Source organism: Haemaphysalis longicornis, unplaced genomic scaffold, assembly GCF_048455015.1.
Source record: "Haemaphysalis longicornis isolate Haplotype H1 unplaced genomic scaffold, Haemaphysalis longicornis Haplotype H1 scaffold_1, whole genome shotgun sequence".
NCBI lineage: Eukaryota > Metazoa > Arthropoda > Arachnida > Ixodida > Ixodidae > Haemaphysalis > Haemaphysalis longicornis.
The window spans coordinates 484681447-484694482 of NW_027526203.1; the positions used below are offsets into that span (position 1 = coordinate 484681447).

At 50.8% G+C, this 13036-nt stretch overlaps 1 protein-coding gene across 1 annotated transcript in view; it reads left to right on the forward strand.

Annotated features, from left to right (window-relative positions):
- Positions 1-770: 770 nt before the first annotated feature.
- The window catches only part of LOC144156361 (soma ferritin-like), a 68536-nt gene continuing 56270 nt past the window's right edge, over positions 771-13036 (forward strand). Inside the window, exons 1-2 of the mRNA XM_077688366.1 lie at positions 771-930; positions 995-1113. Coding sequence (XP_077544492.1) covers positions 879-930; positions 995-1113 — 171 coding nt within the window. The 5' untranslated portion in view covers positions 771-878. The remainder of the gene's footprint in view (positions 931-994; positions 1114-13036) is intronic.

Sequence of the window (13036 nt, forward strand, 5' to 3'; positions counted from 1 at the left end):
CTTCCACTCGTCTTCCCTGCTCTCACCACATTCAGTTGTCCCTCCCCTTTCTACCTCCTCTCCGCATGTTCTCTCTTCCCACCACACCTGTTGTGGGAGAACGTCCAGCGAGGGCAAGGGAAGGTGCATGTGTCGGTGGTAAGTTAAGATATTTACACTCTGCACAGAGAACAGTGTGGTGAACAACCATTCCGATGCCTTCTTCTTCGCAGTAGGCGTCTGTTGGGCTCGGCGCCTGACTCGTCCTCGTCTTAGTCGAAAATTCCCACCCTAGTATTTTATAATCTCTTCTTCCTCCTCTCACCGGCCTCTGTTGTCCCCCCCTTCCTCACCAATCCCTCACCCAGCAGTCCCCGGAGCGCACAACCGAGCAGGCCCACCAGTAACATTTATGGGTGATTTGAGTGACAGATGAGAGACGGACCAAAACTGTCGTATTTGGGTAGCTCAGGAAAGACTATCTACGCCGGACAGTTATATCTGCAGAATGCTGGTATCCGCAGCGTGGTAGTAGTCACGGTTGCTTCGAAACGACGTTCGCGTGGTTCTTTGCGGCGGCATATTTGGTTATTCGTCGTGTACACATCTCAAGCCACGTGTTTTGAGCGCTGCAGGTCCGTACCCGGCTCACATCAACAGAGCTGTTGTGAGTAAATGGTGCCTGGAAGCCCGGAGGCTGGGGTTATAGCAACGAGCTTTTGACAAGCCTCGCCGAGAGCCAAGGAGATTGCCTGCGACTGGAGGAGTCCGCGCCCTTTGCCCCTTGGGTGGGCCGATTCCTTGCGCTATCTTGAGTGCGTCGGCGCCAGTGCTCAAGACGGCACTTATCGCTCTCCACTCGAGCCCAGTGGTCCGCCGGCGCTCTGACCAGCAGCACCATGCTCCCGATCCTGATCTTCGCGTTTGCGCTGCTCTGCGTCGCCTCCGCAGGTACGTCGTCGGCCTGGTTGGCCAGCCGAGAGAAGCGCCCCAAATCCACCCTTTCCGCATGCAGGGAACAACCTGAACGAGCAAGTGAACCAGAACAAGTATTTCCTGCACGACCGATGCCGGCTTGGGCTGCAAGAGCAGATCAACGCGGAGCTTCACGCAAGCTTGGTCTACATGCAGATGGTGAGCCTAACATCAAAACTGAAAAATGGTCTGCTTTTATGTTGCAGTGAGCAGGATAAAAGCTTGCGGGACGAGATGTGGAGCGTGCGTGAACAAGGTGTGCCCCAAACACGGCGCGGAAAGCAAAGCAAGACGTCGTTCAGTGATTATGCATTACTAGAATAGGCTCCTGGTAAAATTGTTACCAGTACGAAACCGCCTCCAAAGAAGATGGTTTCGTACTGGTAACAAGTTTATCGCCAAATTCAAATGAATAATAGAGATTTTAAAGAAAACATGTTCAGCCGTGCCGACTCTCTGGCTGGCAATTTTTGTGTGACGTCACGAAATCTTGTGTGCGCGATTGGCGGCCGCCGATCTAAGGAACGTGGGATTGCAGGGGGGGTTCTCGTTCCGTTTGATCGCAGCACTTGAATCAGGTTGACGCACCCTGATAATAACGTCCTTAGTGCCGCTTCATAACACGTCACTTGTGCCCAAGTTACGGAAGTATGGCGCCAAATTGGTAAGTTGTTCAATGCTTGCTGCATTTTTTTTTCGGGTGAAAAAGCGTATTTCGCTGCCGTAATGAAATTGAGTGAGCTACCAAGGAGGTCCAGTTCTGTCGAATAGAACAGAGTTGTGTTTTGCCTTCAGGACCCGTTTGGTAGGAGCAGGTTACTTGGCCTTATGCCAGCCTGCGCGCCTAGCGGATAGAACAATTTCTTTTAATAGAATTAGGCATGAGTTGAAGAATGCTGAATTTTCTGAACGACTTCATGGCAGACCATTCATTGCCAGTGTGCCTGGGCTCAACCCTCTCAAGGAACTTTGTACAGGTGAACGGGGAAAGTGAACTCCATATCCAAAATATATCCCAAGTCGAATATGTATGCTGTCTATGTTGATGATCTTCAAATACCTTGCACATCCTCCAATGTAGTGACTTGCGAAGACAAGTACAGTTGACAATAAATAGACTAACATGGGCAGACAAAAACCGGTTCCAGTTTTCACCACACAAAATAGTGACTATTCTTTTCTGACTCAAACGAGGCTGCAGACCAATCCCATCCTAAAACTCAAGGAAATCGATTTACCCGTACAAAATGAACACAAATTTATCGGCATAACATTTGACAAAAAACTCACTTTCCTTCCTAACATCAATATGCTGAAAAAGAGAGCATCCCGAGCTCTAAATACACTTAAAGTCCTGTCCCACAAAAACTAGGGTTCTGACAGGGCTTGCCTTGTACAAATTTATCGCTCTGTTGTACGCTCCTGCTTGGACTATAATTGCACTGTGTACGGCTCAGCCAAGCAGTCCTACTCGAAACGATTGAACCCAGTACACAATTTAGGTCTGCGAGTCTCGTCTGGTGCGTATATGACATCACTCATAATCAGTCTTTACGTTGAAACAAATGAACCCCCCACTTGCACACAGAAAAACCATGCTGCCATGATCATGCATCCTAAAGATCCGTTCACTGCAAAAAAATCTGTTACCGCATACTTACAAAATGCCTATCTACGACGCTGTGTTTTCACAAACCCCAAGCAATCAGACCATTGCTCCTCCGGTTCAAAAAATGCCAAGAACTAAGTATTTTGGACAGATTACCTGAAACTTCCGAGATACACGACCGACTACCACTTTGGTATACTTTTCATATTTCATAATATATATGACTTTACACTAACACACCTTGAAAAAAAGACACCACGTGGACGACATATCATACAGGATTTTTTTTTGGCACTAAACGAAAAATATGGACACTACATGACTTTTTACACAGCCGGTTCTAAAACGTCACGCTATGTTGCTGGTTGCAGTAGTTCAAGGGAAGTGGGGGAAAGTGATCAGGCTACCACAGTGTGCCTTGGTTTTTACTAGTGTCACTAGATAAGGTAAAAGAGTAGCGGCCCTCAGGCACGCAAGTCAGCAACGGCGGCCATTTTGGTGTTTATCAGTGTTGCGAGATTGCCTCTTCTACGGCCTCGCCGCTAACTTCTACCGGGGCGTTTGTTAACAACACTGCCGAAGATACAGCAAAACGGCATGCTCGTACGCACTTCAGCTGCTGAAATGCTGCTACACGCGTTATCTTTGATTCGTGTTCGGAACAACGTTAGTCGCGCGCAGCCGCAGCGCAGGGGGGACAAGCTAAGTCTTCCAGAGGTTACCGACTGAAAATGCACAAGCAACAAAATGGCAGCGCTCTTGAACCGTCGCAGTGTAAGCAAGTGTCGCGTGACGCGAACTGACCAATGATCGTGGCGGCGATACCGAACAATAGGAGAAAAGAGTGCCAATACTCTGTAACATTATCTAGTGACACTAGTTTTCACAGTGGAATGTTATGCCATTGCTATGGCTGTAGAAAGAATAATAGAAATAAAACTTAAAAACAATGTTATCTACAGACTCCCTCAGCGTTAGCATACCGCTGCATTTCACAAGTGTGGCTCAGCCTATAGTATGAGACATAATACACAATGTATTAACAGCCGAAGCTGGAGGTTCCTAGCCCCATGTATTAGTGGAAACGAGAGAGCCGATGCATGTGCCGCACAGGACCGTAATGGAAGAATGAAACAAGTAAACATTCCTCACGGTGATTATATGAAATTTATACGAGTAAACTGACAGCCAAACGGCAGTCCTCATGGGATACCGAAACTAACCACAAAATTCACCCACCATAGCATAATGGGAATAAAGCAGACACGAAGAACGCCGCATTCTATGTCGCCTCCGCATAGGGCATTCACATCTGACACATAACTTTCTCCTGATGAAAAAAGATAAATGAATATGCGAAGAATGTGACCAAGAACTAACACTAAACCACATCTTACTTTCATGTGCGAAATTTGAGGTCCTGAATAAAAACATTATAAGCAGTTCCACAACGAACATACTTCATGTCATCCCAGTTTACTCCTAGGAGACGATGCTCTTGTTAAAATTTCCTGTGTTATTGGAGTTTTAAAATTAGCGACGCTCCTAAATAAACTATAATGTCTTAAAACAAAGAAGCCACTATACATAAAAGTAGCCACGCAACCTTCTGCTTGGCGGATGATGGCTTTACTTGCTTATGAGCCTTAAAATACGACACAACACCCAACACATACAGTAAGATCTGCATAGACCACGAGTCGTGCAACACAATCCTCCTCTAGTTGCCGAGCAGCTCAGGCCATTGCCAAATTGAAAAACGCAGGTCCAAGAATGGAGCCTTGAGGCACGCCCCTGTTCAGGTAGTAGGTCCTGGGGCTCCATTCCGGGTGCGTGGCGCTTGACGTATGGCGCGGTTATCTATAAAGGACAGGATGCAGTTTCGGGCTCGCTGGATTGGAAATGCTTGTGCCAATTCCCTGAGGATTGCAGCTCGGATGACGCGATCAAAAGCTTTACGCATGTCGATGGCAAGGACATAGACGGGGCTGCCTGCTGTGGAAGTGAGATTGATGACACGTCGCAGAAGCCATCACAAACTGGCCAGAAGCCAGTTTGTGATGGGTGGAGCCATGGTGACGATTAGTTATGAGAGGCTCGATGAGATTGTAAATAGTTGGAGTCAAGGGAAGTTGGAGTCAAGGACTCAAGTTGGAGTCAAGCATTTTTTCGAAAAAAATTGAACGACCATAATCGCAACCAAAGACATCAATGCTTATTCATACGCCTTACTATTTTGAACCTGTGTAACCGGTTTCGCTTGTCTTTTGTTAATCTGTTTTTATTTAGTGTTGTAACCGAACTTGTGTATTCGGTATTAGTTCTTTCTTATTTGCCCTTTTTTTCTATGTTAGTTGTGTTGACTGGTACATGTTAGTCACTGTTATGTCTTGATTCCCAGTTGTATTTGTCTTATGATTATTTATTGTCTTCCCTATATGTATTTGCCCCCCCCCCCCTTGTGTAATGCATTCGGGCCCTTAAGAAAATAATAACTGAATGGAAATGGGCCGAAGGTTAACACAGGTTGGACGGTCATTGTTAGGTTTAGGGTGGGGTGGACGAGCATGAGATTGAGGTTGTTCGGAACAGTGCCTGTAGCCAAAAGGTCATCGATAATATCCAGAAGCACTAGGTTAGTAGCTACGTCCAGGTTGCGAATGTGTTGCGAGGTGAGGCCATCATGGCTCGAAGCCGAACGTGGTTTGGAGTTCAGTTGCTTGATATGCAGGCCAATAGATGTGTGTTGCATAGGATCATTGATGATACTGAGGTTGCATTCTTCCGAGGTTTCGTCGAGGCGGACACCACAGCCACTGGTTTGAACCTGAGGTCGTACTTTTGCTAATAAAATCCCCGCCGATAATGATCAGCGATATTGAGATACCCAACTGCTGAAGCCAATTCTATGTAACAGATTTCTGTGAGCCAGTAACGGGTCTGTAAAAGACCGAGCTGCAGTCAGCGGCTTGCCGTCCGGGAGGCGAGTGTGGACGGTGACAGCCTCATGATGTTTGAACTTTCGCTCCGGGACAGAAATTTTGCTACAACCCAAGTCCGCCGTTTGTTCAATAACCGAGGGGGTGCAGTGTGGACTGTGGCCAGGGCCCCTTCTGTAAAAGTCACAAAGCCGCAGACTCGAGGAGTGATTCGGGTTTCCTGGACTGGAATTTAGAAGGGTGAAGTGTGAATAATGGGGCTCGAAAGTATGGAGCCGGTTTGTGTGAAACTGCGGCAGTTCCATTGCAGTATATTCAGGGAGTGCTTTATTAACCCAGGGAGTTTCTTGGTGCAACCTTTCTTGAGGAGCCCTCAACGCATCCTCGTTGGGAAGTCCCGGGAATTTACTGGTATTAGTTGCAGCATGGCGTTTGTTTGCGAGGCTTAGCTGTCGGATAGAGTACCAAGCCTTTTCTATATCCCTTTGGCGTTCACGCTGTTACTCTGGAAGGTCTGCGCGTATGAACTTTAGGGTGTCCTCCGAACTGTCCTCGGGGTGCTGCTGAGATGTAGGCGTGCGTTTATTGCTAGCACTGGGAGCTGCGCCATCGAGCCGAAGTGCTCGGGCACATACGTGAGGCTGATATGGGAGGCGCTTGGTGCGACTATATGGCTGTCCCCTCGCGGAGCTTTTCCTCCTCTCCCAGCTTGCGTATTTCAGTGCGCAAGCTGTCCAGCTGTGCCACAATAGCCTCATTAATGGAGTTAGCGGCTGAGGCCGTATCTAAATTCACCGCTTGGAATTTCACCTGGCTGTCTGGAGCAGATATCGAGTATCCACGTGCTCAGTCCGCCCAAGAAACCCCGCAATGACAGCGCTGAGAGGGCATTTACTTTTCTGATAGCACACGTCGGGTCTACGGCCATCTTCTTTGCAGGCCACGCTGGAGAGTTCACAGTTCTCTTCCTTATTGTGGGGGTTCCGACACACTGGTTGCCTGGGGCAATACTTAGCCAGGTGTCCGATGCTATGGCAGCCGAAGCGGATCATTCGCTTAGGGCCGTATGGCGTAACTCGTACGGTGGCCAAGTAATCTTTGACTACTCGAGGGAGTGTGGGTGACTCGAACATGAGGACATCTTGGTTGGCCTTTGCCATGCATATGGCAGCCAAAATGTCCGCCTGCTCGCAGTGATGCATTGAAAGATGGTTTCATTTAAGTCGTCTGCTTCAACTGCGATAACCTCGCGGGATGTGTGTGGCCGATTTGGAGACGCCTCAACAGGGACGAGGATCTCTTGGGAGCTATGCATAAAGCATACATGAATGTTAGCCGTTAGTTTGCAGAATCGTACAGTACAGAATATTACACTGTCAGTCAGATGCTGTTACCTGCTACACCATATCGACGAGCTCAGCTAGCTCCGACGAGGGTCCTTATGCGGCGATAAGAATTGCTAGTGCGTTTTTGGAAATACCTTTAGTACTTGTTTTCGAGAGTGGTCATAGCAAGAGCAGGGAGCGGGGCTTACTTACCCGATCCAGTCTCGTGATTGCCGTTTTCTTGTTTAGCTTGACACGTGTCCAGGTGTTCCAGCCACTAGTTCGATCGTCGTCGTCGGCGTCTTCGGGGTACATTTGAGAGTGTAGCGTCCTTCTTGGACACAATTATTACTGGCCTGGCTTCCCGCTGGTGAGGTCAGCATCGGGGTGTTTGGTGCCGAACACGACAAATAGAAGGCGGGGGATATTGCCGGTGTGCGAAATGAGCCCGGCCGCGATAGGAACGCCACGAGCGATTTCAACCGCCAGCACCTCAGTAGCTGGCGCCGCGCTAAGGCAGTATACGCTTACCGGCGACGATGCCCAGTCTCTAATCCAGGGTAATAGGAAGAGGTATGGACAAGTAGCCGGGAACTTGAATAAGCGTGGGTCACTGGTGAAAAGTGGTCATTTGAGCAAAGCTCGAGGTTAGATGAAATAAATAGAGAGCCGAAGCGAAACACGTTTGCTGGCGTTCGAGCACGTTTTGTCCGCTGAATGCATGTATGTATTGTGAGACCCTGTGACTACGCTCCCAGTACCATGGGTTATGTTGCCGGCGCTTCTCCATAATCACCCACTATCATCAGTGCTAGCCCCGATGGGCTCGGCATCATCATCACCTGTAAATAGTCATCATCACCGCTTGGGTCCTTCCTTGGCCCGAGTGCTGGAATAAACGGCCACGCCAACCGTCGTCCCTCAAGTGGTGGAGCGCGCGTCTTGACCCCCTGTCCTCCATCTCTGAGTGCACTCCTGGAGCGCCGTTCGGGTCGTCGCTTACCGACAGCAAAACCGGCCACCGGTGCGGGATCATCCGCACTTCGTCGCCAGCGGGATCCACCGGTGTTCGGCGGCCTTCTTGGAGAGGGCGTTGAGGGGTGGCTTGACACCCACGCATGCGTCAGCGCCTCTAACAGGTGGGGCGACCACGCGACGCTTCAAAACGTCTCGTGGTCCCTGAACGAAATAGCCAAGACGTAGTTTCTGAACAATGAGCACCGTATCAATGACTGGTCCAACTTCAGCACGCAGCTGTGCCAGATGTTTGGTTCTTCCGCTGCCCGCTCAGACATCGCGAAAAAGAAGCTGGAGGAGCGAGTCCAACATCCTTGTGAGACGTACATTGAAGATGTTGTGGCCCTGTGCCGAAAGGTCAACAAAGACATGATCGAGGCTGATCGCGTACGCCACATCTTGAAAGGGATCAGCCAGTTCGCCTTTACTGCCCCGGCCCTTCCAAATCCCGTTTCGAATGTGAGGACGACGTGCCAACGCCTAGACGGCCTTCAGTCGATCCGTCTCCGACAGGATACCGTGACCCGTCACGTGGGCGATGAGGACCTTCGAGCTCTAATACGTGAACTGATTCGGGAAGAACGTGACTGCCGCACCTCTGTGCATGTTTCTGCTACCAGTCACTACTCGGCTGCACCTTACCTGCGAGAGAAGAGATTATTAGAGAGGAGCTCGCCGCGTCTACTCGCGGAAGCATGCACTCCGATCTTACCGCTACGTCAGTCACGACATCCTATTCCGAAGTAGCTGGGAGGCTGCCTCTGTCCGGGGCAGCGGTTCCCGTCCAACCAGCTCCGGGCTATGTGGCAGCGGTCAACCCGATCTCTGAACCGCAGCCTTACTATCCAGAACGGCGACCGCAGCGCCCTGAGCAATCTTTCAACCGGCCGGTATGGTTCTAGTGCGGAATTCGCGGGCACATTTCTCGGTTCTGTGGGAGGTGTTTAATTGATGAGCAACGTGGTTACGACACGTAAGAACGTGACGGACCAAACCCTCGTCACGGCTACCGCCAGAGGGGTTACCCATCTCCTTCAAGGCGGTCCTCTCCTCCTGCCACTTCTGCTGACTCCCCAACCAATGCTCGTGCGTCACGACGTCGTTCCCCACCACCATTTCGACTATCTGTATCTCCGCTTTGCCCTGTCGGACGTGACCCCGCCCTCCTGTCGGAAAACTAAGTCATGCAGTTTTTGGAGGGGAAACTGCATCTATCGGGACAATAACAACTCCTCCAGAACACCCGTCGAACACGTCAGTATCGGTTGAAAGTAACGAGATTGAGGATTTGATGGACACTGAGGCAAGTATTTATATTATTCGAGCTGATCTTTGTAAGAGAGTACGAAAGGTAAAAAACCCGTACAGTGGCCATTTGTTACGTGGTGCGGACGACACGTCCATTCAACCTTCTGCCTTCTGCAAAGTACGCGTTTCTATCGAGTGTGCAGAGATCTCCACGAGCCCCTATAAGCTTATAAACTTATAGGGGGCTCGCCAAACCAAGTCCCAACCAAGAATATATTCTTGGTTTGGAATTTCTTTAGTCGACTTCCGCTGTTATTTGTTGCCGCACTCCAGCTATGAGCATCACAGACGTTCATCACTCAGCTGTTCCGGAAACAAGTACGCCTCATCTGGTGCTAAGTACCGACCACGTCGTGCCCGCCTGTCAAGAGCACATCCTTTCAGTTTCCGCTGACGAAATCGTTGACGGCGATGTGCTGGCCATCCCGTGCGGCCGCCTCCTTTCCCGGGGTCTTGCTGTAGCAGCTTGTCTGTTGCGATTTTCCCAAGGGTGCGCCTTTATCCCTGTACATAATACGACTTCCGAAGTGGTTCTACTCACCCAAAGCTGCGCGATTGCTTCTGCTTCTGCCGACGAGGTGTCCATCCTTCCGTCTGCTACTCCTTCCCCTACATCTGTGGCTTCCGCGGCCATTTCCTCCAAGTCGTCTCTTGCGGTCACCATCGGTCCGGTCCTTACCCCATTACAGAAATCCTCAGTACTGGAACTTTTACACAAGCACCGTGCCTCGTTCGACACCTATTCAACTTTTCTTCCTCGCACCCATGCAGCTACGCATCGCATCGAAACAGATGGATCAACTATTGTTCACCGCCGCCCGTACCGAGTCTCGCCTTCAGAACGGAACGTGAACGACATGCTGCAGCGATACGTTATTCGGCCCTCATCCAGTCCTTGGTCTTTCCCAGTCGTCCTGGTGGAGAAAAAGGATGGTACCGTGCGTTTTTGTGCAGTTATTTGGGCCCTCAACAAAATTACCCGAAACGAAGTGTATCCCATGCCCCGGAAAGGCGACACCCTGGACTGCCTTCAAGGAGCCGAATACTTTTCGAGCCTCGACTTGCGTTCTGGCTTTTGGCAGATACCGATGCACGAGTCCAACAAGGAAAAGACAACGTTTGCGGCTCCCGACAGCCCATATGAATTTAATGTCATGCCGTTTGTGCTATGCCCCCGGCAACTTTTGAGCGGATGATGGACTAGGTGCCCAGAGGACTGAAATAGAAGACCTGTTTCTGCTATCTTGACGATGTCGTTGTTTTTCCCTCGACATTTGCTGACCATCTCCAACGCCGACGAAGTGCTTACGTGCATCTCCAATGGTGGACTTCAGCTCAACTAAAAAAAAATGTCGTTTTTCGGCCAACACTATCAAGGCACTCTGCCATATCGTTAGCAAGGACGGCCTACGACCCGACCTTGTAAAAATCGCTGCCGTTGTCAGATTTACATGACCGTTCCAACAAAAAGATCTACGTAGTTTCCTCGGATTGGCCTCGTATTACCGTCGCTTTGTCCGGAACGTTGCCACCATTGCGGCACCTCTGAACCAGCTCCTACAGTCCGGCACAGCTTACGTTTGGTCGAATGAGTGCCAACAAGATTTTGAGGCATTGAAAACCACCTTAACGTCTAGCCCGGCACTCTGCCACTTTCATGAAAACAAGCCCACTGTCCTCCACACAGACGGAACTGGCCACGGAATCGGTGGTGTTCTCCTTCAAAGTGATGCTCAGCTCCGGGAAAGGGTCATTTCCTATGCTAGTCGTTCGTTGACACCGGCCGAGAAGAATTACTCCATCACAGAGCAGGAATGCCTTGTCATAGTTTGGGCTGCTCAAAAATTTCGCCCTTAACTCCATGGCCGTCACTTTACGGTGGTCACAGATCACCATCCGCTATGGTGGTTATCCTCCATGAAACTCGTGTCTGGGCGCCCAGGTTGCTGGGTCTCCGTCTCCAACAATATCACTTCTCCGTGACGTGTAAGTCCGGAAAGAAACACACGAATGCAGACGCTCTGTCTCGTTGCCCATTGTCTCCTCCATCAACTGCTGTACAGTAAAGCCTCGACGAAGATCTCCTTTTGGCACCCATCACTTTCCCTAGCATTGATGGACACGGTGATTTGCCCTCGCTACAGCGAGCAGACGCATACTGCCACCCCATCACGGACTACCTCGACGGTCGTGTGCCAACTCCGACCAGCCGTGCGCGTCGTCAACTCGCCAAGTTTCAACTCCTACATGGTGTCCTTTACAGCCAAAATTACCATCGTAATGGCAGCAAATGGGTCCCTGGAGTACCGGTCCACTTCGCCGTCGTATCCTCGAGGAGTATCGCGATGCGGCCACCACTGGGCACCTTGGCTTCGCAAAAACATACGAGCGAATACGTAGCCGCTACGTTTGGCCTGGCCTCTCTACAGCTGTGGCCAAATACGTCCGCTCGGGCGCCTCTTGCCAGCACCGCAAACGCTCGATTACTCCTCCTGGCGGACTACTGCAGCCTCTTCCTTTCCTTCGGCTCCCTTTGAGTGCGTGGGCATCGACCTGTATGGACCGCTACCTGCGACCTAATGTGGATTCCGATGGATAGATACGGCCGTCGATCATTTGACTAGATACGCCGAAACGGCGCCCATTTGCTCTGGCACCGCCGCCGAAGTGGCAGACTTCATCCTGCACAACATAATTTTGCGTCATGAGCACCACGCGCCCTTCTGAGCCCCCGCGGCAAAGTTTTAGATGCGACGCATCTCTTTCACCCGCCTTGTCCCTCCGGCGTAGTACGGCGGCGTCCGCATCCCTCCCCCATTCTCCTCGCCGCAACAGCTGCGCGCTAGCGCCGCTCTCACCGCAGCGCCATCTGCGTGTTAGCGCTCGGCTGCGCTCGCTCCGTCGCCGTGCCAGCTGTGCTTGCGGGCGGGTTAACACATGCGCATGCGCTGCTCTGCGCTGCTCTCTCTCATTCCCCTCACCGTACATATAAACGCGGTAACTGCGCCGCTCCGCTCAGTCGTTCCGCCGGCGCTCCTCCGATGACATCCTCCGGTGACCGCCGATGATTTGAAATGGAGACTAACAGGCCTGATATCGCGATGGCCGGCGCAACCGTAACAAGCACCGGCCACCCCGATAAAATCCACACGCTAACATAACGGAAACGCAACGGCAACCCCGATGCGTCGCATCTACCCCATGGTTCCCCTCGCGGGAAGATGGTGTAAATTTTTTCTCCCTACCGTCATTGAAGAACTTCTGCGTGCTTCCAACACGGCGCACAAAACAACGTCCGGCTACCATCTCCAGACGAAAGGTTTGACTGAGCGATTTCATCGAACTCTATCGGACATGCTCTCCATGTACATTATTCCTGATCACCGTAACTGGAACGTTATCCTACCCTTTGTAACCTTCGTTTACAACTCCGCAAAGCAAGACTACCGGTTATTCACGATTCTTTCTCGTCTTTGGTAGGTCCCCATGTATTACTTTCGCATCAAGTTTTTTCTACGCTCCTGTCGCCTGTGATGTATCATCTCATGAGCAGTACGTTTGCCGGCTCGCCCACTGCCGAGAACTCGCGCGACGTCAACGGAAAGTCAGCAGCACGAACGAAAAACTCGCTACGACGCGAACCATCGCTCTGTTCGGTTCCGGCCTGGGGATGAAGTGCTGCTATGGATCTCCGTTCACGTCCCCGGACTGCGCGAGAAGTTCCTCCGCCGCTTTCTTGGCCCATACCAAACCTTGGAAGAGACTTCTCCTGTCAGCTATCGTATCACGCCAGTAACTCCGCCTGCATACCGCTGTCGCCGTGGTACTGAAATCGTCCATGTATCACGGCTGAAGCCATTCAACCGCCGTACCACCGACAGACT